The sequence below is a fragment of the Labrus mixtus genome, chromosome 21 (genome assembly GCF_963584025.1).
Source record: "Labrus mixtus chromosome 21, fLabMix1.1, whole genome shotgun sequence".
In the NCBI taxonomy this organism is placed as follows: Eukaryota; Metazoa; Chordata; class Actinopteri; order Labriformes; family Labridae; genus Labrus; species Labrus mixtus.
Genome location: NC_083632.1, coordinates 5,888,571 through 5,912,345, shown reverse-complemented (window position 1 = coordinate 5,912,345; position 23,775 = coordinate 5,888,571). Strand labels below are relative to the sequence as shown.

Below are 23,775 nucleotides of genomic sequence, written 5' to 3'. Positions count from 1 at the left end.
GTTCAATTAAACAATCTTTTAAAGAGGAAGGTGACTTATCCAAACAGGCAGTGACAGCTGTGTTTACCTGAATGCTGGCTGAAGTGGGGAGCCCTGACTTTGGCGAGGGGAGGGACCCCTCTGTACTGGGGGCGGAGCATGGGGGCCTGGGGAAGAGTGTTGTTGTGGAGATGGGGGTCTGAGGTGCTGTCCAGAGGGCGAAACCTCTGAGCTGTGGTTGTCTTGGTTTGAGGCAGCTGGAAGTGAGACAAGGATAAAATAACTCAAACCATGAACAACTCAACAGGTGCTGCTACCAGTCCTAGGAACCAATAATGTTTTGTGAGACTGTATCCATTGTTATATGATATACTATGACAAGTGTTGCATCACAACATGCTGCAAACACACAGCCCTGATTTATCTCTGGGCTCTGATGTCAGACTGCACGGTGAAGTTCATGACAAACGGCATAATGTTTTGAAAGTTTGATTTGATGACAAAAGAGCAGAACTGAAAATAGACATTAAGCATTTCTTCTTTGTATCCTGTGTCAGTAATAAGACGTCTTTCAAAGAGGAATAAAAAGGAATGTGATAAGCTGATTTAGTACATTTTTCTAAAATACTCACTGCTTGCCCAGTGACCTCAAAGGAGCGTGAGCGCCTCTTCTTCCGGCGAGCCTCGAAGTCCACATCCCGCGGCGTCTGGTTCTTGTTGCTGACCTGGCGGTTGCGCGGCCGTGTCCAGGTCACCTGAAGGCTGGACCCCTCCCCCGTGCTGCTGGACAGGTTGTCGTCGGAGGTGGCGTGCCTGAGCTCGGGGCTGGGCTGCCGGCCGCGCCGCATCGGTAGACCTGCAGGGGGAGCCTCGCTCAGAGAGAGGCTGCTCTTCTGCTTCTTGGGGTCCAGAGGAGAGGGGGGGAGGTGCAACCGCAAGGCATCCACCTCCAGGGCTTTGGAGCGCCTACGGGCCGCTTTCACAACAATGTTCTGGACCCCCTTTAGGATCTGCTGACGCTCTTTAGAGAAACAGAGAGATGTTTGATACCTTACTTTATTCACTTTCCTTACATACTTGCATGCAGGAGATGATAATAAAGTTCATTAAAGAGATACTTCAGAATAAAGAGGATACTCATAACCATTATGTTGCGGTTTAAGTTGATTATAGGAGAATAATCCAACGATTATTTTTTTATAATTAACTGTTTTAGTCATTCCTCTTACCGTGTCTTGAAAGAGGGATTTCAGCACCGGCCTCGCTGCTCTCGGGCGATGAGTCCAGGTGGCTGCTCACACTGTGGCTGAGGTGGCTGTAGCTCAGGGAGCCTTCAGGAGCCAATGGCTGCAGCTACAAACACACGATGCAGAGTGCTCAACAAATAGAATCAGACATTCACTTTTAGCCAGGCTCACATTTGAGCGTCACCGTTATCAACTTTGTGTTTCTTTTATCAGCATCCAGATCGTTTCTTACTTCTGAGTCCTACTTGTGAATGGGGTGCAATTAGAGGAAAAATCTTCATCAAAAGGCATTGATGAAGATTTAATGATGCTCTTTTACACATTTGAACACTGGAAGCTGAGCTGAATACAGCAGCTGAGCGTTACTTTGAGTCTGGAGCTGCGTGAGTTGAAAATGAAACAGCTCTAACAAAGTAAAGTATCTGGTTGAGTCATATGGCTTGAAGCACCCGGCTAGACTGCATTAGCTCACACAGCATGAGTCAGGAGTACGTTTTTGAAGCACAATGAACCAGGGGGGGTAAAAAAAGAGTCCATTAAAAATGTCCTCACCTCTCTGTTGCCCTTCCCGTTGATGTGAATCGGGGGCGGAGTCATCACAGCCGAGTTTTTCATCTGCCGGGCGTGAGGGCTGTTCTTAAACACCCTGTTGCTGTCCCTGCCACACACAGAGAGACAGAACATTGTATTATTTCTATAAACGGATTCATATATAATGAGTGTCACAAGTACACGATGTCCTCTTACAGCTCCGGCTCAGGCAGAATGGGGGGTAAAGTGTGTCTGCGGGTTTTCGTTTGGCCTCGTCTGTTATCAGAGTACATGTTGCGCACGCTCTCCTGGTCCGAGTCCATGTCCTGTGCGTTATCGCGACCCTGACCGGGTAGAGTGATCTTGGGTAGAGAGCCCTCCTGAAGAGCAGAGTGCTTATTAGGAATGATGTGTGGTAATGTTCATACAGTTTCTGAATGAGTTTGGTCCTGCAGGGTTTACCTTGATGGTGTGTCTGGTGGTCACTTTGTCCAGGGCCATGGCTCTGTCCAGCTTCCTCTCCTCCAGCTCCCTCATGTACATATCATACAGCTCCTGCAGGTGTGGAGGCACTAACAGACTGTGATCTGCAACACAAACACATGCACACATACAAATCAGAAAACCAGAAACGCACTGTGCTTAAGGACTCATTGTGTATGTCACTAACACCGCCCCTCCCACCCAGAGACCAAAAATCACATCTGCCTCACCATCAATGAACTGTCTCTGCTGCTGGATGATCTCGTCGCACAGGTGTCTGTGCTGCTCGAAGCGCTGCACCACAAAGTTTTTGTGCCTGATGACGTTGTCCTTGAGCAGCGCGTGAGACTGCATCTCTGCATTCTCAATCTCCAGCTCGTGCACTTTACAGAGGAGGCCCAGCACCTCCCGCTGCTCCTCAGAGCTCACACGCCGAGGGAGCAGCTCCTCGAGTCGCCGGGCACGATCCCGCAGCTCCAGGAACCTGCGCTCGAGCAACGCCTTTCGGTGAAAAGAGAAAGGTTTTAGTTTGTACATGCTTCAGAAATAAGCTAAAGTACAAAAACCACCATAAAAAAAAAAAAAAAACGTTGATCAAGAATCCTACCTTCTGTTTGTTGATTCTTTTTTGTTCAGCCATGAGGGTTACAAGGTTTTCCCGGGCCATCGCCACCTGCTGCGTCTCTGTGCTGTCCGGAGGAGACTCAGGGGAGTCCGAGTCCTTCTCGCTGTCGTCCTTGTTGACACTCTCCTTCCTCCTCTCAGCCCGCCACTTCCTCCTGCGCCTGCTCTTCTCCTGCTCCCAGCTAGAAGAAGAAACACACAAAGACTTTAACTACCAGGATTATTTATAATAATACCTGTGTCTAATTGAGAGCGTGGTCTTATTGATCACGTTCTGCAGCTTTGCTTTAATCTATGAAGCTCAAATGGTTTATTCTTTGAAGTCAGTCAAACACACGGTAAGGTCAATTAGCAGACAATCTGAAGAACTGTTACAAAGATAATACACATTAAACACTTCTTTAGATTTGACGCTGCTTAAGCTTTTGCTTGGATGGTATAATGAATCCTCTCAGACTCATTTGAGTTTCACAAACAAAGAAGTTAATTTAAAACCATCTTGTCAACAAACTGGATCATTGAGTGTTATCCAAAGGATTACAGATTACTGCGAGTGTGCTATCAGATCGGAGAGGGAAGATATATTTTAATGTAAACACTGACTCTGCAATGGTGAGCAGGTGTTTTGAGGTGTCGATCTGGATCTCCATGTTGCTGTTTTCCAGCTCCATCAGGCTCCTCCTGATCTCCATCTGCTGGCGGAAAGCATCCAGGAGCTGCTCCCGCAACTGGTCCATCTCCGCCCGGCTCTGCTGGCTGGAGTGAGCCTGGACCTCAGCTGCGAGAGGAGAATAAAGGGAATATTAATTACAATAAAAAGTAGAACATAAATACTAAGAAGCGGCTTCATTTGGCAGATTTTTACGGGAGGAGGAGGTGTGGATGAGGGTTTACCCTGAACATGTCGGATGTCGGTGCGGTCAGAGTTGAGCTGGCGGCTCGCCTGATCTGCGATCTTCTGCTTGAGCCGCTGGATCTCGCTGCGCAGGTCTGAGATGATGTTTGTGTACTGAGCAATGTGGTACGACACATTTATCAGGTTCTTCTTTACCTGGAGCACAAAGTGAGGGGACGGAGAGAAGAATATTCAGATATTTGATATTTAAAAGCTGCTCCACAAAAACCATCAAAAGAGTTTGAACTTTCAGTGCACCTGGATCTGCTTTCATTGACAACAAAGTCCAAACAATTTGTAGAATTAATCACACAGTCTATTCTTCTGATGAAGAAATATTTGCGGTTAAAGCCAAAATAACAAAACAAGATTCACTGCCATGTGCATATAATGTAATAAAATATCTCGTTTCATCATGATCTGTCTATTTCAGTTCTAAACAGAGACAGATAAGAGGATTTAAGATGAAGTGTGATCTGAGTTTACCCGTGTACGGATGCTTTTGGCACGGTCGGCATACGTCAGCGTGTTACGAGACTCCTCAAACGCCATAGAGGCGGGGCTAATGTGGGCGATCATGACCGTCCGACTGTTCCCGCCTAACGAGTCCTGTCAGTCAAGGTCATTAGAGTGAAAATAGCGCATTAATAACACCTCATTTATAAAAACACAGTACGTTCATGCAAAGCCAGTATACACTCTGAAGTTGTTTCACCTTTAGTAGTCGAGTCAACTTGCTGTCCCGGTAGTTGACGTACTTGTTGCCGTTTTTTTCGCTCAGGGCATTGATGCAGTTTCCCAAAGCGAGGAGGGAGCGGTTGATGTGAGCCCCCTCTTTTAACCGCTGACCCCGATTCTGAGTCTGAATACAAAACAAACGGAAAAGACATGAGTGAGAAAAGTAGTCGACAATAGACTGACTGGAAGTAAGGAAATGTAGAGAACGGGAAGGGTCAGAACAAAATGTGCACAGCTCCTTTACAGACACTGCTGCAACTGAGCGACCAATCAGTGGAGAGCATCGCCGTCATCACAGCCTTCAGAAGCGTGGAGCTAAAAAAGGAAAGAGTCCTCTTTCTGTTTTCCTTGTTTATTCATTTACTCAGCACTATTCTGCCCTTTTTAGTTTGCCTCACTTTGTTATTGTTTCACTTTTTTACTTTTTTGTTAATAAATAACTTTATTTAACCAAAAACATCAGGTGTTATGTTACTCCTCCTTTCCCTAATGAGCTGGGTCGTAACAAACACAAATTAATTCGCTTGGCTTTTTATTCCGTGGTAGTTGTCGAGTTTCCATTTGTCCAGCAGATGGCGCTGCCCCCCCACCTTTTGGTCTATTGACATTTGTGCGAACTAAATCATCTTGAGCAGACCCCCTTTCACTCCTCAAATGTCACCTGCTGCCTCTCTGTTGGCTCTGTGTTCTGCTGGATTCCCAACCATGCTGTATGTTTGCTGTTTGTCAGTAGTTCGAGTGTGAAACCTTATAAACTGTCTCCGTGGTAAATAAATGCTCTCACTCATTGACTGCATGTTGCCCGTGTTCACGTGGTCGACAATGACAAGCGCGCCACTTGACAGAGAGAAAAGACTGAACTGTTACAAGTTGCTGCAACAATCTGGACAAAGGCTTTTCAAAATACGCACTTGCCTGATTCCAAAAAAGATATTCAAAGTCATAAGAAGTGTTCTCTTTTTGTCTGTTGTACAGCCCTGCTGTTTTTCACATTAGTATTGACTGAGCCGGCGTGATACTGGAGACAATGTTCCAAACAGAGCGGCTAACAGCGTGTAACTGGCTCTGTTGTTGCTCCATTTAATGGGTTATTATGAAACTGCTTTTCATCTTCATGCTTTTACCATTTTGAGTTCTTGTTTCTTAGTGAAGGGTTTGATGTTTGAAGCGCTTTATATTTCATGTGCTTTTGATTGTCTTTCTTTTCATTGTTCCTTTCTGCTGGTCTGTAGCTAGTGAAAGGTGAAGCCAGCACAGTATCCATACAAAAATGAAGTATTAAATAACTGTTTCTTATTTTGATTCAATCTCTTCAAGAGATCACAGAAGGAGAGAGATGGAAGTGACAACTCTCAAGAAAATGAACTGATGAGCTTTGAAATGTGCAATACTTCAGCAACATTAAAATGTGTAAAATGTGTCATATTTTTTACAAGCTGAACATGTTTTAAGGTTCATTTTTGGGCTTTTAATGCCTTTTATTTTTTAGAGATTCAAACCTGGGCCGCCCACCTGAAGGACCGCAGCCTCCGTATATTAGGCGTGCACACTAACCACTTCCCTACTTGCGCCCCTCAACATGTTTTTTTTGGATGTAAAACTCTTGACAGGATACCAAAGCTGTCAAACACAAGTGAAGGAGAGTAAGTCGAAGCATAGACACTCAAGTAAAGTGAAGCTACTCTTCTCCATGTCAGTGTCTCACCTTTGACCTCTCTTTAGTGAAGCTACAAAGAGTTGTGTTGCACAATGAGATGATCCTATTTACCAAAAGGTTGCTGTATTTCTTTAATAAGCTGCACAGTGTGCTATAATAGCAGATATAAAGAGGCTTTCATTAAAGTGTCGGCATGTTTATGAGAACCTCAATCCTCCGGTCTGTTGTACAGATTCTCTGCCAAGCATCCCCAGTGAGCCAGCAGCTGAGTGCAGACACACTCACAGAGCAGAGCATTGTATTTCTGAGTCTATTCATGTGTAGCGTTTGGGTATAGGCTGAAAAAATGCAACGTAGATTTAACTGGCGTGGTTAGCCAAGTGTTTGAGCTTGAAGGTGAGTCTGTCAGAAAAGTAGTTCAGTTGTGTCAAACTAACAATCAAACATCATTCCTGCCATTTGAAATACAGCAGAGCAGCTACACACACACACACACACACACACACACACACACCTGTGCTGCTCGTTCGGAGCCGGCGAGGTCGATCATGAAGAGGCGTGCGAAGCGGACCTCCTGCAGGACTTCTCGACACCGGCTCTGCTGCTTGACGGCCACCTGCAGCACGGCGTGGGAGCGAGATGACGTCTGATTGGCAGCTGTCGGCTCCTGAGTGCGCTGTTTGTTGCCCCTCATGAGTAATTCCATGATCTAAAAAAAAAAAGTTTATGATATCACAATCATCTAATATTTAAAGGCTTTATATGCGATTTTTTTGATCCAGCAGATGTCGCCCTTGAGCACCAGCATGAAACCAAAACAACTCGTGCTGCACTGTTGTGTTAGCATGCTAATGCTAGCGATCTTTATTATGCTCGTATCTTCACACTGCATGTAAATTTACCTGAAATGAGCGTGATCTAGAAACACAGTTAAGCAGTGAGTACAGTATGTTATTCTTCTTTTCTCTAGTCCCTCGATTAAACAACTTTTATACCTGAGGGGATGAGCCGACCGGCTGTCCGGGCGATGTAAACAAACTGAAGATAGGTTATGTTACACCCATTGTAGACAGTCATGACTCACAGAGTTATTCTCAGAGGATATACTTGATTTCTACATTTAAGTGTGAAAAATCACATAAAACGCCTTTAAACAAGGAAGAAGTCTTTCCCTGTTAGGCAGCTTGTCTTACCTCTTGTGCATTGATGGTAGAAACTTCTGTGATGCCGGCAACCTGGATAACACCTTTGGAGTCTTCTCTCAGGTCCAAGAAACCAGACGACGGGTTTAGCAAGTCCCTGATCATCTCGTTGTAGATCTAAAAGACACAGATATACATTTAAAAACACCAGAAAAAGCTTGTAAAAAGAGTAGAAGCCGGACAGAAGCAACAATCCATGTATCTTCTTCGCATCCTAAAGTGTTGCCACTTGGAGAAGTTGACATGAGCCAACTTGGAAACACTTTATGAGCATTCAAAAGGCTCCATTCAGTTTTTCAGGCCACCTACACGGGCCCGAACACGGTACAAAAACAAAGTTCTATATTTTCAGCAACCTATCATTTAGAAACCACAGCTGGCTGGGTGGTGGCGGTCATCAGTAGGTGTCAGTGCTCCGCTTTTCTCGAAAAGAAAACTCAGCAGTTTTGACTTCCCTGGATTCAGAGACCTACATAGAAGCTCAGAGCAGGAAGTGACACCTGGAAAAGTGACCACTGGACGACAAACCCACTGGGAGGTTTGAGCCTTCATGACAGTTTTTTACTTCTCAAGCGGACTTCAGCCACAGACCCTGAAAAGGGGGGAAGCTTTTACAAACACTGACAGAGGGATATTTGTTTTTCCATTTTTACTCTTTCATGCCTGGAGAGAGTTTCAATGAGGCCTCTGTGTCCAAATATGCGTTCTAACAATTGCTATTTTGAGCGCAACAGTAGGGTCACTGACAATCATGGAAACATGTTTATTTCTCCACTGAACGGAAGAAGCTGTCACATGTTGCCATCATCACATTTCTGGGAAATGTGTACCAGCCCTGGTGCTCACCATACAGTCACACGCTGATGGTAGAGGCTGCCATTTAAAATGACCATCAGTATTAGCTTATCCCATTCATATACATTCACACGGTGATGAAGTGACTTGGGGGTTAAGTGCCTTGCCCACATCAGACATGTGACTGCAGGAGCTGAGGATCGAACCCCAACCTTCTGAGAGACGACGACTCTAGCTGTGATCTGTTATAATCGTCTGAAGGTTATCGAACAGCAGAGAGACGTTCCCATCATGGAAGGAGAAAAAGTTGTAGCTCCTGTTCACTCGCATCGATAAAGGCTAAATGTGAGCAAAAAATAAAGTGGTAGAAAATGAAGAAGGTACGCTGCAAGCATTAGACGCTCAAGGTGTTTGTTTTATAAGTACAGTGCATTTCTGTTTGTGTGTCTGTGCGTGTGTTTAAAGAGGTTGACACACATGAATGAGAGTTTTATTTGAAACAGCAAACGAGCAGATGTGCACCCATGGCTCAGTCAGGCTGTAAAATGGAGTTTAACCTCTTTGTGGCGAGGCGGCGGTGGCAACTGATTACTCCTTGGAAACAGCAAACACACACGTCACGCTCAGCCTGGTGTCGGGACTCTTCCTGAAGAGTTCAACGCAGGCCAGAGAGCTGCAGCGCTCTGTGATTGGCAATTTAATAAGAAAATGTTACTCCCACCTACAGAGCCATTAAAGAGTAAGGCTTTAATGAAATTGTCAATCACTGAACATAATTATAGGGTTGTGAAATTTAATTTTATCGTCTGATGTTAGCCCCTCTCTCTCTTTGTACCCTAAAAGTGTCTTTTTCAGTCGGAGATTGAATCCACGTTTCATAATAAGCCTTTTTTTTTTTTTTTTTTCAAGGTTACATTCATCGATCTTCCGCCTCTTTCCTTCCCTCTTCATCTCTGTCTTCTATTTCTCTTTATTTCCGTCTCGTTTCCTCTCCTGACATGAAGTGCACTTTGAATAATTCTGACTCACTCCTCTTTATATTCACGCTGCAAAGTTTTTCAGAAAGAAAAGCTACGAGGGACCAAATGTTCCCTTGAAATCATAAAACCATCCTGGATGTCGTTTCGAGGTTCATCTGATATTATTCCTGTATTCCAAAAACCAAGTGGCTCCTGGATTGCAATTGTAGATGGATTAACTATAAAAAATATCGGAATCAGTATCGGAACATGTGTATCGGTTTGGAATTGAAATTGGATCGGTGCATCTCAAGAAAAAACTGTTTCATTGAGCCCTGATACTCAACACTGACTGCAGCCAGCGCTTACAGAGCTCAAAGAAGCCAAATCATGAGCAACAAGAGGTGTTAGAGCAAAACAACTGCCCGTTCAATAATGGTTCTTTAATAATATTATCATGACATCTCACTTTAGATCAATATTTCCTAAAAATGTAATCTTTAAAGATCCTGTGAGGAAGATTTGGTTTGTCTAGATTTGAATGCCCCCTGTGGCCAAAGCAGGCCCTCTGATCACTTTGCTGATTTTGTCCTTTACATGTATGTGTCATGTTTTAGGACAAAAACATCTTATCCTTAAGGCAATTAATCACTTTTGTCCAACACTTACCCAGCAGTCTGGTGTGCTTTTCTTTTCTCTGAACGATACGTTACTATCAACGTCAGGGTGTTGAACAGACAGAGGAGGTCGTTTTTGTAAAGCACAAAAGGTGAAGTGAATTCATTGTGCTTTACATGAAACACAGGGATCATCATAACCAAACACAAAGCCTTTAAAAACATAGATAAACACGTGTGGAATCAACGTGTTCTGCAAAGTGTTCGCTTGTGTTTGAGGATGCCAGCAGAGCTCATTTCGGATGGAAAACGAATGCGGGCAAAAGGAAAAGGACACCAGTCGTATCTGCCTGCAATTGGCATCAGCTGACAACCTGAGATCTTATCGGTGTAAAGAGACGGCGGCTAAATCAGAAGATCTAATTGAGACGCTGACAGACACGCAGATAGAAAAAGAACATTTAAAAGTGAAGAAATCAGACAAATGATCAAAGCGAGCCGTAAGATAAATGGCGACAACTTTGGAAAGATGGAGATGTGTCACCGCTGTTGCATTAACCAGATGTGTTTGGAGGTACTAGTGTGAAGATAAAGTTGCAGATAAAACACCGACCTCGAGATAGGACATGGAGACGCTGTACGACATGTCGTCACTTGTCTCCTCGATGGCACGGAACAGGTCGTTTAGCGTCCTGACGTAGATGCCTGGCTCCTTGTCGGTCCCCAACATGGTGTAGGTCTTCCCACAACCTGAGAACGGAGAAAGGAAATTTAGCCAAAAATAAACATTAGGTGCCTGTTGTGTTTAAAAAACATCAGGCTGGTTAAAGGGAGGAAAGTGAAATCCCTCAACTACTGTTTGCACCTCACAGAGTGGTGTCATAAAGGTAGGCAAAAAAAACCCCCCACTTGTTTTGAGGCTCATCGTCCTATTAGCTGAAAGTTGGATTAACATCTACATCTATAAATCTCTAGAGTTTGGGTTGTCTTTAGCTGACCTAGAGATTGTATTCTTAAATTGTTATTTAAAGACTATGGAAGAGAAAGAAGAAAATAAGATGTTATCGTTTTCTGGTTGTAAATATTAAATCTCCGGGGAAAAAAAACACATTTTTGCTATTTTTAATACTAATGTATACAAGGAGTTAAAGATAGTAAACCGAAGGCTGCCCTATTTCTAAAACAAACAACGTAATGACAGCTAATTTTAAAGCTAATTACATTCTGTGTTTGAAAAATTCAATGTGCTATTTAAATTTGTTATTGGCTTTCCTGACCGAAATGACAAATAAAGACATAAACACACAAATACAAATACACGGTTTAAAGCCTGTGTTTACTTCCCCACTAGAGGAGGAGCCAATGAGCTGTGATTGTCTGAGACAGATGGACAGACAGAAGGCAGATGAAGTCAGCGAGACAGATGGGAAAGTGGACGGACTTGACAATCTGTCACCGGCCACTTTTAACGAGGGAGCGTGACTCATTTATAATCACACCTGGACTTAAATTAGACAGCAAAGCAGATGAGAGTAAGATGTCTCACTGTTTTCCCAAAGTGTGCACATGACTCAGAAAGAGGCTAATGAGAGCGATAACACACACACACACACACACACACACACACACACACACACACACACACACACACACACACAAACCTGTGGGTCCGTAGGCAAACACGGTGGCATTGTAGCCTGATATGAGGCCCTCGATCAGCTCTTTGGTCGTAGCTCGATACACTTCGTCCTGCACAGGAAGGACAAAAAATACACTTTCAGAATTTGAGGCACCAACGACTTTCTAGGAAAACAAATTCTTTCTTTTTTTCTGACTGACCTGACTGGCTAAGTAATCAAATGCAACGTCAAACATGTACGTCTTCTCCCGGGAGCGGTTGGCACGCAGGATGTCGTCAGGGTCCTCCATGGGGTCCATCAGAACCACCATCTGATGATGGGAGAGGAGGGAAAGAGAAAACAGGGGAAGAGAGAATGACAATTAAAGAAGAAGTAAGACTTTTATGTTGACATCAAAACAGCCAATGAACTTGATTGTATGCCGCCTGTCATTTTCAAACAATGTGGCAGACTAAGCGAAACAGGAAACGAGCCCTTAATTCAGTGACGTTATGATCAAGCTTGAAACTACGGAAAAGTAAGGGACCGAAAGAGAAGTATAAATGTTACTGGAATACAAAAAGACCCTCCTACTGATTTTCCACCGACAAAATAGAACATGATACTTTCCCTCTGAGCTTCCTTTACATAATTTAGTATATTATTATATGTTTCACACACAGGGAAAAGGACAAAACCAAACTAAATTGGTGAAAAAACAGACCACACAGCTGGAGAATCAGCTGTCAGAGATATCTAACACAAAAAGCAGATGGCTCTCCAGCTGCTGCAGAAGTTTTTTTTTTATTAGTTTGATCATTGCAAGAAAAATCCAAACACAAGAAAAAGTTTTAGGTATCGGCTCAGAAAAGAATGGAGTCAGTCATAAACTTGTGGCTGGTTGAACACTGCAGAGACTTTTATTTTGAAGTGAACAAACGGCCCACCTCAAACACAATTTTTGGAAAAAAAGTCTCTTAAGGCACGATGGGTTGTGCAATTGCATCCTGGTGTTTTTATCTTTTTCTTATCTTAACCTCTTATTTCTGTTTTTTTCAATGCAGACCTGGTGGAATATGGATAATGTGTAATACATGTTGTTTGTGGTTTTCATCATATGTGCTTCTATGTTTACAATGTGGGAAGTTGTTTGTCTCTACTCTTCTTATTTATTGACTCCATCTACAGCACGGGAGTCTAAGACAAACCTTCAGTCAGGCACAATAAAGTGTAAATACCACTTGATACTGTATGGCTTTGTATTGCTTCATATTGCATTGTATGGTATAGTATAACAGAGTCAGCTGCTTATATGTCATTCAATTTATCTTATTAATCATCAACAGTTTGAATCAAGACTTTATGTTGATCCAGGAGGTAGTAGCCACCTCCTGGATCAGTTTGAAGTCAGACAGACATTTACAGAAGTATATACTTTAATGTATCGGTCTCTAAATACCTGTTTACAAGCGTTTACACGACTACAATGAATGCAGGTGATTATAATCAATCACATGACCTGATGAATCAGGTTAGTGGGGCGACAAGTTCTGTTCATTCATCTTATCGCTCCAGGTACTTAATTAGATACTGTGACAAAAACACTCGAGATCAGCCTCACTGTACACTTTTGTAATCTTATTTGTGTGTTTATTTCCCCACTAGATAAAAGATACATCCCGTGGGAGCACTGGGATGCATCATCAGTCATGTTTCCTGGGTTCATTGGGTGTTTTGTATGTGGCTGAAATCTTACTTTTACCAATTATTACTCAGTAAGCTGTCTGGGAAACACACATCTACCTTACAGTCCAAACATTAAATAGTGAATTCCACAGCGAAGAAAAACCTGAAAAACAAGCGATTCTTGGCACAATTTTGGTAAAAACAAATGTATCAAATACATTTTCTACTTTCATGTTATGTTTTTCCTTCCACAATCATCATCCATAAGCTTAAAAAAAAGGGAAAAGTCAATGAAAGATGACTCCTAAAGCGCACACCAGACTGTCCTTGTGACAAGAACAGCACCGGCACAATTCATGTATGAATGCTAATGTGAATCTTTACCATCATTTACCAGAATCTAAGCCATCCACCATACTGTAAACATTCCTTATAGAAAAGAGTGAGCGAACCAACAGCCCACATTTCAAGGACATTCACACTGTGGCATCTGGAGAAGAGACTAAGAAGAAGCATGTAGTGAAAACGTGTTTGTCTGAGCGGTCAAAGTCTTTGTATGTGGAAACACTGAGGGCTGAGATGACAAAGCTTCCCTGACAATCATCGATAAATGACAGCTCTCTCAGAGGAACATTTCAGGGACAAATTTTGAACGGACTGATATCAGAGGAAAGTATTATAATTGTGTTGACAAATGGCTTAATCAGAGTGGGTGAAAGCGGCTTGACAGGCTGTCAATCACTAAAGGAAAATTAGTCACATAACAGAGTTGTGGGTTTACTTTTCCTTGCTAAGCATTTGACAGAAAATTACAAAAAAAGTACAAAAAGAAACAAAACAGAAAAAGGAAAATGAGACAAATAAACATTCAATCCACGTCTTAAAACCGGTCCTACTTCTTTACAGAAACGGAGGGTTTGCAGATTGGTTACAGACTTCACAATTCTTTTTTGAGATAGTTCAAAACTTCCAAAAGTTGTTTTTTTCTTCCAATAGTCACAATTAGACAGGTTTAAGGCATTTATGTTTTTCACTAAAACCATAACTTTTACTATGTAGTATTGAAAGTATCTAGAATACATACATAGGAAGTATACTTACTGATAACATGACTGATAGATACGGTATTTGATTCTAGCTCAGATTAAAAAGCAATTTCTTCGTCATCGTGATATGTGTGTGTATACATTCAACACATTACAAAATATTGCTTCTTTGCAATGCTTCCTCTATTTAAGGCATGTCATATCATTATTTAAAAAATTAGTTTTCATATGTCAAGCAGGCCCAGGTTGATTTCCTCATTGAAAATGATGCTCCAATCCGAAAAGAAAACGATTACAGCGTCTTGGCTGAATATGACAGAAAAAGTCTTTATCATGGGCAAAATATAGCAAAGTTATGGCCTAAAATCAACACGTGGCTGACGGATGGGAGAACCCTTGCGTTTACATCAGATTGGACTCTAACAGAAGCTTTGTTTTGGTTGTGCCAAGTTTCTCCGCTGATCAGCACCGTTCAGAGCTGTGCCTGGAGAGTCCTCTGAGGCCTGAAACACTGAAGCACCCGGCTCGTTTGATGACCCCCTCAACAAGTGAGCCGCTCACTTTGAAGCCTCTCAATTGAAATTCAAGAGAGCAGAAAGGAGGGAGGGGGAAATAAGAGAGACTGCAGAGATACTGTTAATGCAACATGTTTGTTCTTTCGTGTTAATTGGGCTGTTTTTATAAGGATTTAACGATTTCACGTTAAAAGGGGAACTTTGGTATTTTTAAACTAAAACCTTTTTTTTTCTTATTCTGGTGTCGAAACGACTAAAAAGGTACAAAAAGTTTCTGTTTCTTTCAAATTGCATGCATGTTGAAGACGAGGAGCGTAGTAGTGCAGCACTCGATGCACTTTTCTATGCACACCCCCCCATCTCCCCCCCCCCCATCCGCCTTAACTTCCTGCTTCTCCTCTAACCCTGCATGCCTTCCAGCTTCAGTGACGTGCGACTTCTGATCGCATTTCACAGGAAAGATATTATGAACAACCGGTTCCTTCTCTTTCTATCAGAAGCACTTGAGGTCAGAGCCACTTACACTCGGCCGTTCTATCGACCTTCAGCAACAAAAGGAGTCAGGAGAATCAGTTTGTCAAGAAGAAGCAAAGAGACAGAGTGATGTGCAAACCAATCCAAGAGTTTGTAGGCTTGCTCTGTCATCTGTGTTCTGTTATCATCATTGTCATCTCTTACAGTGCATTTGAATTCATTTTTATATGTCTATATGTCGGTATATATTTTGCTTTAATCCGCGTCATACTTTAACAAACTCCTTCAAGCTGTTCATCAGACCCACCTTGGCCAAACGTGGTCAGTGTATTGAGAAAACCTAAACAATTAGAGAGCCTTTTAAATATATTGGTTACACAAAAGCTCAAATTCACACCATGAAACACAAAGTTACCTTACTGTAAAATCTGTCCCAAATTTCCCATATTGGATAAAAGGACAGGCTGGAGTAAGGTTTAGGCGTCTCCACAGACTAAAATGTTCTTGTATCTTTCAACCTTGTTAGCCACTGTTCTTCCAAATTCTGCCACAAGTAAGGAACACAGCAACAAGTATACTGTCTGTACCTGGAAGTAATGGTAAATAATGAAGACACAGAAACAAGCACTGAAAAGGTAGAGCTCAGGTTTTTGTTGATATGTTAAAAAAGGCTTTTATATCAGATTCTAGTTCTGTATTAACACAGCAGAGAGATCAAGATATATATATATGCCTAATAAATACATCTGGACCCACTATAATAAAGCAGTATGTGTGTTAACTGCTGCCTTATGACTGAACTAACAGAAATGATAGGACGTATCAACCTTCATCTGTTAAGCAGAATCTGTTCTCTAAGAAGTTTGAGTAAAACTCTGTTACTACCTCATGGTAATAACAGATAATCTACACGATGTCTAATATTGTGTTTCAGTGAAGCAGAAGACACTTTTATTTCTGTGTTTTATTTGTCAGACTGTGCTAGTAATATGAAGATATTGGATTACGGTTCAAGACAAAGACGGTGTATGAACCTAGACGGCCATCAATTCAATATTTGATGTTGACTTTGTCCAATGACTTCATACACATCAATACAAGCAGAGCTGGAATCAACAGAGAAGTAGAGACTTGTGATTTCTATATACCATCCAACTGTGCCTGTGAATCATGCAAAATGACTTGGTGGTGTTTTTCTTTTTATTAATATGTCAGTGTCGTAGAGGACGGTAATTTGATGTCTCGTTATGAAAGGCTATACCAGAGAGATAATTAAGTAAGCTCAGTGTGAACATCCCTTGCTGCTACATTCATAGTGTTTGCATGTGTTAATTGTGTTCCTAAAGAAAGCTGATGAGCCTGCAACACTACTCTTACATAATTGCATGTACTGTATAGTAGGTATCAAATAGTGCATGCATCCATGCACGGTTTTGTTCGTGTGAATGCACTTGGGAAAATCATTAAGGCTCGGGGGTGTTGATAACACCTCTTGTCCCATCTGTCATCTGTGTTTCTTCAGTTACAGTATGAACGTCCACACCCAGCAGCTGCTGCTTGGGGAGATTCTCTACCTCTAATTTTCTTAAAGTCTCCTGATAAGACCGTCCGCTGCTGGCTCTAATGACAGCACACCGTGTTGATGTCTGGGCATGAGCCTTGGCAAGTGTTTGGATGCCAGTAATGGAGTACAGGTAAACCTCCTGACCCCACACTGTGCCAACATGGACTGTCCACTGTCTGTCCAAGTTAATTAAGAGTTCAGGTCAGTCTGAGCTGTAGCGTGTTGATGTTTACTGTACAAAACAGGTCAAGGAGCATTTGGCAGTCCCATTAAATCTCCCACACACCCTCTCTTCTAACAGTTGCGTGGAAACGTGTAGTCACATACATAGCAACTAAGAAAGCAGCGTTTCCTCTGCAACAAGTAAGTCTGAGCAGGCGGGGTGGCAGGAGGCATGACTGACCACACAAACTGAGGCCAGACTCCCACACAGCCTGCTGCGATAAATGCATGAAAAACATTTAAGCAGCGACAACACTCTTGATCTATACGTATACGTCGATGATAGCGCGGTTTTATTCTTAAACACTGGTAAGACAAGCATTGACTTTATTCACTTCAGAGTTGACACAAAGCATTTCAATATCCAAAGTACATCAGTTGTTAATAGAACTGCTTTGATAATTTGTAAGAATATATTAACAGTGATGTTTTGATGAATTGGTTCACTTAGTTTTTAAGCAAAAGTGACAAAAAAAACAAAAACAAATTTGAGTAGGTTCTAGATTTAGATAATTTGTTGTTTTAAGCCTTTGTCAAAGTAAATGTACTGTCTCTGGATTTTGGAGTTTTTTTCTGAGTTTGTCACTTTGGGCATTAGGCCTCTCATTTTAATTTCCAATACTTACTCGACTAATGGTTTAACCCGGCAGCTAAGATCATAAAAAAAATCAGCAGAAAATGTATTAAAATGTTTTTGATATTTCTTCTACTGCTTCAGTTATGTTTCAAGAAAAAATGCCAAAAATGTTTAGAGTTTAAGGTTTTTGAGAACTTACCTGACTTCGACATCGTAGGACATTTATTATCTCTTTATTTAATTTGGACCTTTGGTTGTTGACATTTTTTAAGACATTTTCTTGTATCATCTTGGGCTCTTATCCTTTTTTAAGGTGTTTCCAATTCTAATCTAGACTAAAAATGTAGACAGTAAAAATCTACACAACAGCTGATGGATTCACCCCTCTTATGTGCTTAACTGACTCATGAATTGACTTGGCTGTGAGTCACAGCAACAACTCTACAAACACAAGTGGTACAAAACAGCAATCAAACAAAACCTGATAAGATTGATAAGAATAAACGACTGCTTCTGCTTGGCTGTTTATAAAATGGTAGTGGGTAAGCCGTTACTATGCCAATGATGATTAATAACTGGAACACTGGCTTCAAAGACTCTGACTCACTCTTTTATCAGCTTTGAGTGTATCTGTGCAGACTTTTCTTGAATATGGCCCTACATTCAATGGTAAACCCCAGATGTTAAAAGTCAGCAGGAAGACAATAGATTGACCGATAATGATGTGACTTAGCGTGAGGCCTCGGCATCATGTTGTTAATTCTATCTGACCTTTAGCTTCAATATCTGCTCTGCTATAAGAAAAGGAGTAGCTGGTTCACTGGTTCCTCTCCTGATCCCCCTGCGATCTGGAGGGATTAAGATATGAGTAGACAAAGAGCTCTGTAAACTATAGTCCACTTCAAAAACACATCATGCGTTAAGCGATGTCACAGTCCAATTTTCCACTGGTGTCCATCGGGTCTTGTTGATCTTTCAACTGGAACCAATCAGTTAGTTTTTTAATTCATGGCAACCACTCAAAGGGACGTCAATTTTGAAACAAGCTGGACAGAAGCCCAAGAGGAACAACATGGGGTGAAAAGGAAAGCAATTTCCTGGTCGACAGCGCCTGTAAACACGGTGTCATTTTTAGCGCTTTTAATCATGCTGTCCTCTTTCACAATGGACACAACAAGCGACCGTCACTTTTCAGTTGGCTACGGGGCTCGAACCTATTCAACTTGACTCCTGGTGGCTGACAAAACAAACTGCCTCAGTGTGAATTTACACACTGGGTCTATGAAAAAAATGAGCCTCCTAAAATATTAATATCTGCACAAGGATCAGCCAAAGTCAAAACAACAGCTTGCTTATGCAGCGACATGAAACCAATTAGCGCGATGGAGTTATCTAAACACCATAAAAATCAGCAGGGTGTGATGGAGCACCATTGACCGCCGCCTCCTTTGGCTGATGGGTTTTCTCATCAACAGGACCTGCTGGTGTGGTCGTTAAAGCAGCGGGGTTGTCTCGGTTGGCCATCTCGCTGATTATGGCGCTGTTAGCTCCCACCGTGGATCCATAATTCAAAGCCTGGATGTGGTTCTGTTTCACAAGCCAGGCCTGCCCTGTTTGGATCGGGCTGACTCGCTCCACTTCAGTGTGCCAAGTGACAAACGCTGCCAAGATGGGCAACAAAAGTCAGCAGTCCTGTAGAAATCAACTGCTTTTAGAGGTGGTGGTTTCATTTCACCTGAATAGTGGCTCATATATAAGCAATAAAATTTAAAAAAAATAATGATTAGATGCTTCCATTCATTTTCATAATCTTATACTGTAAAGGCTCTACTTTTCACCTCTCACACTGGAAGCAAAAGTAGGTGTTATCTTGTCTCAAAAGGAAGCGTTAAGACTGAAAGAGAATCTTGAATAAAGATCTTTCTTTTAAATTCAATCACAAGTGGGCTCTGAATCAGAGGGATATGGTCACTACCAACTAAAAATCCTCGCAAAACTTTGTTACTGTAAGTGAGAAGAACAGAAATAGTAACTTGAAAACAGAATGAGCAGCAGCTACAAGCTAAAAACGAAACTTAAACCGAAGAGACTGTCCTTTTTTTTTAAATGAAAAACTTGAATGTGGACTCAGCTCAGAGTGATAAGAGTCACACACTGGAGACATATCTTGTAAAACATTTTAAGTGTAATGAACAAAAAGATAAATAAAGTCCATAAATAGAGCCGCAGCTAAATATAAAGACTGAAAAAGAAGCGATGATCCTTTTTTTTTTAACACAAACAGGCACTCGGGGTCTGAATCAGAGCGATAGGGCCAAAGCACGTCACAGCACATGTACACACTGGTGTCACGTTTTATTGCTTACATTTGTGTCCCGTCTTTATTTCTCTATAGTTTCAAAGGTCAAAAGGTGACATCCTAGGGTTGACCACACATGTATTGGAGAGATTAGGAGCACAGCTTTTATATCTTAGTGTCAAATCTAGATTGCATGTCACTCAATGAATATCATTTTTCTCAGTCTCCATCCTCACTCCAGGCTCCATGTGACATTTGTTGTTTCCATGGAGACATGCCTCCATTCATTTTCAAATGCTTTGTGAATGAATGTGCCGCTGAGGATATCCACCAAGCATTCATTAACAATGTAAAATACTGATCATAAAACATAATGACCATTTTTCAAGAAATCTCTGCCTTGATCTTAATTTGTATGAAACTCAATCTGGATGTTTGTGATTTTTTATTGGATGAAGAAGCACTTAAGAAATCTAAATTTATCTTTGGGCAAACAGGTACACCAAAATTCCTCTACATTTTGTAATCCTTTATTTTTTAAAGCTATCCTTGGGGCTGTGTCTTGGGGAGGAGAATGTCCTTTCCTATTGTCCAAAACACCAATTTGGTCCTTACTGAAATATCTCAACAAGCATTGAAAGGATTTCCACTAAATTAGTTGCAGACTTTCATAACTAGATGACTGCCACCCAATATGTCATGTCCTCCTTGAGATGAGTTGTAATAACCGTCAGATTACTGTACCATACATGATTTAACACAACTTCAGCATCGTCACAATGAGCCAGTTAGCATAATCATTTTAGCATTTAGCCCAAGTTATAGCAGAGCAGCTATCATGGCTATAGGTTGTAGAGAGGCAACAAATCTTAATATAATATTGAACCGTCGGCTGATTGTTTTGTGTCATCCCTAATAGACTGCATGTCTTCTAAATAACCTGTTTTCCGGTAAACTGACTTAACAAATAAGAAATGATACCAAGCACAATAATAACATATAAAAACAAACACAGGATAGTAATGCATAATCAATAATAAGTATTCATCAAACAGCTAATCCATTATATGATTTTTGTGGCTGAACAGAAGACAGCAAATAAAGTTCAACGTCAGGCAAAAATATCCTCTTACTGTACGGTAGACATGTACTGCAGTGAATTATATCAATGACTCAACAATATGTTAAGAGTCTAAAGATGAGGACCACCTACACCCGGCCTTGAATACTCTCTTTTTATTTTTCTGCAAACTTTAATCTCTAATGTAACAATCAACCTCAAAGGATCCATACAATTACAGTAAAGTGTGTGTGTGTAAAAAAAACAAAACAGCTTGGCTCTCTTCCCTTATCTTTAGGTTGCACACTGAGAGACGTTTAACAATGACATCAATGTGTCGCGTCGGGAATGAAGCAAAGAACAAAGTATCAAGATCACTAAAAGAAAGCAATCAGGTCCCAGCCCTGACCTTTACGAGGCGACCTTTCAAGCTGCTCTTTCAGAAACGCAACTGAAGCTTTGGAAAAAACCAACGGGCACAAATGAGTCTGGTTATCTGATAGAAAACCTCAGCGCTGCCCTCTCTGCACCCCGACAATGCTACTGTAGATCCCCTTTCAGGGACTCTGGGTGATCGCAGGTGTGTGTGTGTTGGATCACAGTGTACTTGATACAGGGTGCTCGATAGCAAGGCCTGCTCTTCATTTGATGTTACATAAGACGTCTGGCTGAATTGAACATCTATACAGTGAGACGAAGGTGGCTGTAATTCCGACTCCGACACCCGGGTCCTTGCAATAGGAATCCTAGTCTAGTACGCAATGCAACCAGAGATCTTGAAATGTCTCTTGATGAGACCTTAAAAGATCAAAGATTGTTCTTTCTACCACCTACCACTTTTTTTTATTTTTTTTTATCTCTAAGCTAATTTTCTTCACAATTTTAGCTTTTAGAACATACAGCAGCACGGATGTATTTTGTCGGATAGCAAAGGCACAGATGGTTACAAAGGATAAGGGGAACAATACAGCAATTTGTCATCCATGAAAGCAAGTCACTGAAGCTCCAGATCTCAATAAAGATGTGGAGGGAGTACAGCACCTATATAAAGCTGCTATTATTACCCTTCTCATAAGACTGCAAAAAATAGTTCAACGTCAAAGTGCTAGATTTTACACATTTTAATCAGACACTAAAACTAAATTCTCGTGGTATTACTCAAATATTTTGTTTCGGAGATATTCAGCAAAGTAGGCAATATGGATGTCAAAATGTTCAATACTTTGATATTTTTAGATACCACAAGTTTTAAATGATACAATCTGTGTAATTTCACTGATCGAAAAGTACGCTTTATAGCTAAATAAAACAGATGTTCAGTCATAATATTTACCAAAAGCTGCCATGAGTGAATAAGAAAAGGCACTGTCTAATTTGCCAAAATATGTTGGCAACATATTTGTGCAAAGTAGGAAGTACGTGTGATCTGCTTGCAATGTTTTTGCAATTTATAAGAAGAAAGGATCAAATAATACCTGCCTAGGGCTTTTATTTTTGTTGCAGTTCTCTAAAAACTGTACTAGTCTATATCTTAGTTTAAAATTCTGTGATGACCCTATGGTGTCACAGACAGCGCCAAATGTAACTAATGTAATCAGGTCTAATACCAGCAAAGCTATTACTTATCTACTTGGCACTATCATCATCCACAAAGATCAAAGTGTAGATCAACATGCAGGGAAGCTGGATGCCAGAGGGCTGTTAAAGGTCAGGGGTAGCCTGGAGGCCAGAGGCCAGAGGCCCAGTACCACACACAAAAAGAGGACAGGCACCAATTACCCGGACAACAACACAATTTAAGGAATCAGTCGTATGTACTCTGTGGATGAAGAGCTACAGGCCCGGTGTTTGGGTGCCAGAGGAACAACTTAAGAGATCAGAGAAGTTTCCCTTTCCACTTTCCCAAAGTGTCTTTGGCATAAAAAATGAGGGTAGAAGGAAATCTCAGGATTAAAATCAGGTCAAATGGTAAGTTGATGAGAAGCCTGAATTGTTCTGACCCATATCTTTTGGTTTCTGCTTCAAAACTAAGCCCAAAATGTAAATAATTATTTTAAAATGTCTTATCCCATGTAGGTAGTGATAATTCTATAATATTAAGGCAGTTACTCAAAAACATAGGCTTAAAGAAACAGCTTACTTTGTAGCCTCCTGTAGCTGCAGCTACAGTTTCAAAACAATGGGCGCATCCAACTCTCTAAAGCGAGACCACCGTGATATTCACACAATGGCTGAATGCTGGTTTTATTAAGAACAAACAATCTAGGAAATGAATGATTATGTCAACTTAAAGCTCCTGTGAGGAAGCCTAACTTTGTTGATTTTGGTGCCCCCTGTGGACCAAGCAGTATCTCTAATCTTTTACTGATCTTGCCCTGTATAGGATAGGATAGGATAGTACTTTATTGATCCCCAGAGGGAAAATTCGGGCGTTACAGCAGCACAGACAAGAAAGCTCGAAAATACACATTAAACAGAATAGATCAGATAAATTAAAATTAAATTAAAATAAAAACAGGGGGTATATACAAGTACAAAATGAATGATGAAGTTATACGTCTAAGAAGTATTTTCTGATAATAATAAAAAAGTCTCCTCCTGCTCTCGTCCAAGAGAAAAATATATATCACTCAATGTGAATCTTTGCTGTGAAAAACGTCAACACCTAGCCGGTGGCACTTGTTAAAAACATTAAAAACTACTGAATTGAAATAAATCTTGTTGCTGATGGGCATCCCCCCCTTTTTAGGCCAAATAAAGCCCTCAATTTTAATTATAACCAGTTTCATAACATGCTAATAACTTCCTGGAGCTTTAAAGAATAATTTTTAACTTAATCTCAATCTTTTGCGAGAATCGGCGAATAATGAAGCTCTTCCACTCTTTGAGTCATTCTTAATGCTTAAGTTATTACAACAGAGAAAGAACATGTTTTTGAATGTTTAAACCATGCACAAAAAATGGGTTGAGATGAATCATCAGTATT

At 41.2% G+C, this 23,775-nt stretch overlaps 1 protein-coding gene across 1 annotated transcript in view; it reads right to left on the bottom strand.

Annotated features, from left to right (window-relative positions):
* The window catches only part of kif19 (kinesin family member 19), a 37,766-nt gene that overhangs the window by 1,042 nt on the left and 12,949 nt on the right, over positions 1-23,775 (bottom strand). The window contains exons 3-19 of the mRNA XM_061028612.1: positions 11,567-11,677; positions 11,389-11,476; positions 10,341-10,477; positions 7,348-7,473; positions 6,669-6,863; positions 4,475-4,621; positions 4,246-4,368; positions 3,759-3,915; positions 3,468-3,642; positions 2,848-3,046; positions 2,471-2,741; positions 2,220-2,344; positions 1,974-2,137; positions 1,779-1,884; positions 1,209-1,332; positions 612-1,000; positions 68-236 (exon numbers count right to left, since the gene is read on the bottom strand). Of these exons, the coding sequence (XP_060884595.1) occupies positions 68-236; positions 612-1,000; positions 1,209-1,332; positions 1,779-1,884; positions 1,974-2,137; positions 2,220-2,344; positions 2,471-2,741; positions 2,848-3,046; positions 3,468-3,642; positions 3,759-3,915; positions 4,246-4,368; positions 4,475-4,621; positions 6,669-6,863; positions 7,348-7,473; positions 10,341-10,477; positions 11,389-11,476; positions 11,567-11,677 (2,806 nt within the window). The remainder of the gene's footprint in view (positions 1-67; positions 237-611; positions 1,001-1,208; positions 1,333-1,778; positions 1,885-1,973; positions 2,138-2,219; positions 2,345-2,470; positions 2,742-2,847; positions 3,047-3,467; positions 3,643-3,758; positions 3,916-4,245; positions 4,369-4,474; positions 4,622-6,668; positions 6,864-7,347; positions 7,474-10,340; positions 10,478-11,388; positions 11,477-11,566; positions 11,678-23,775) is intronic.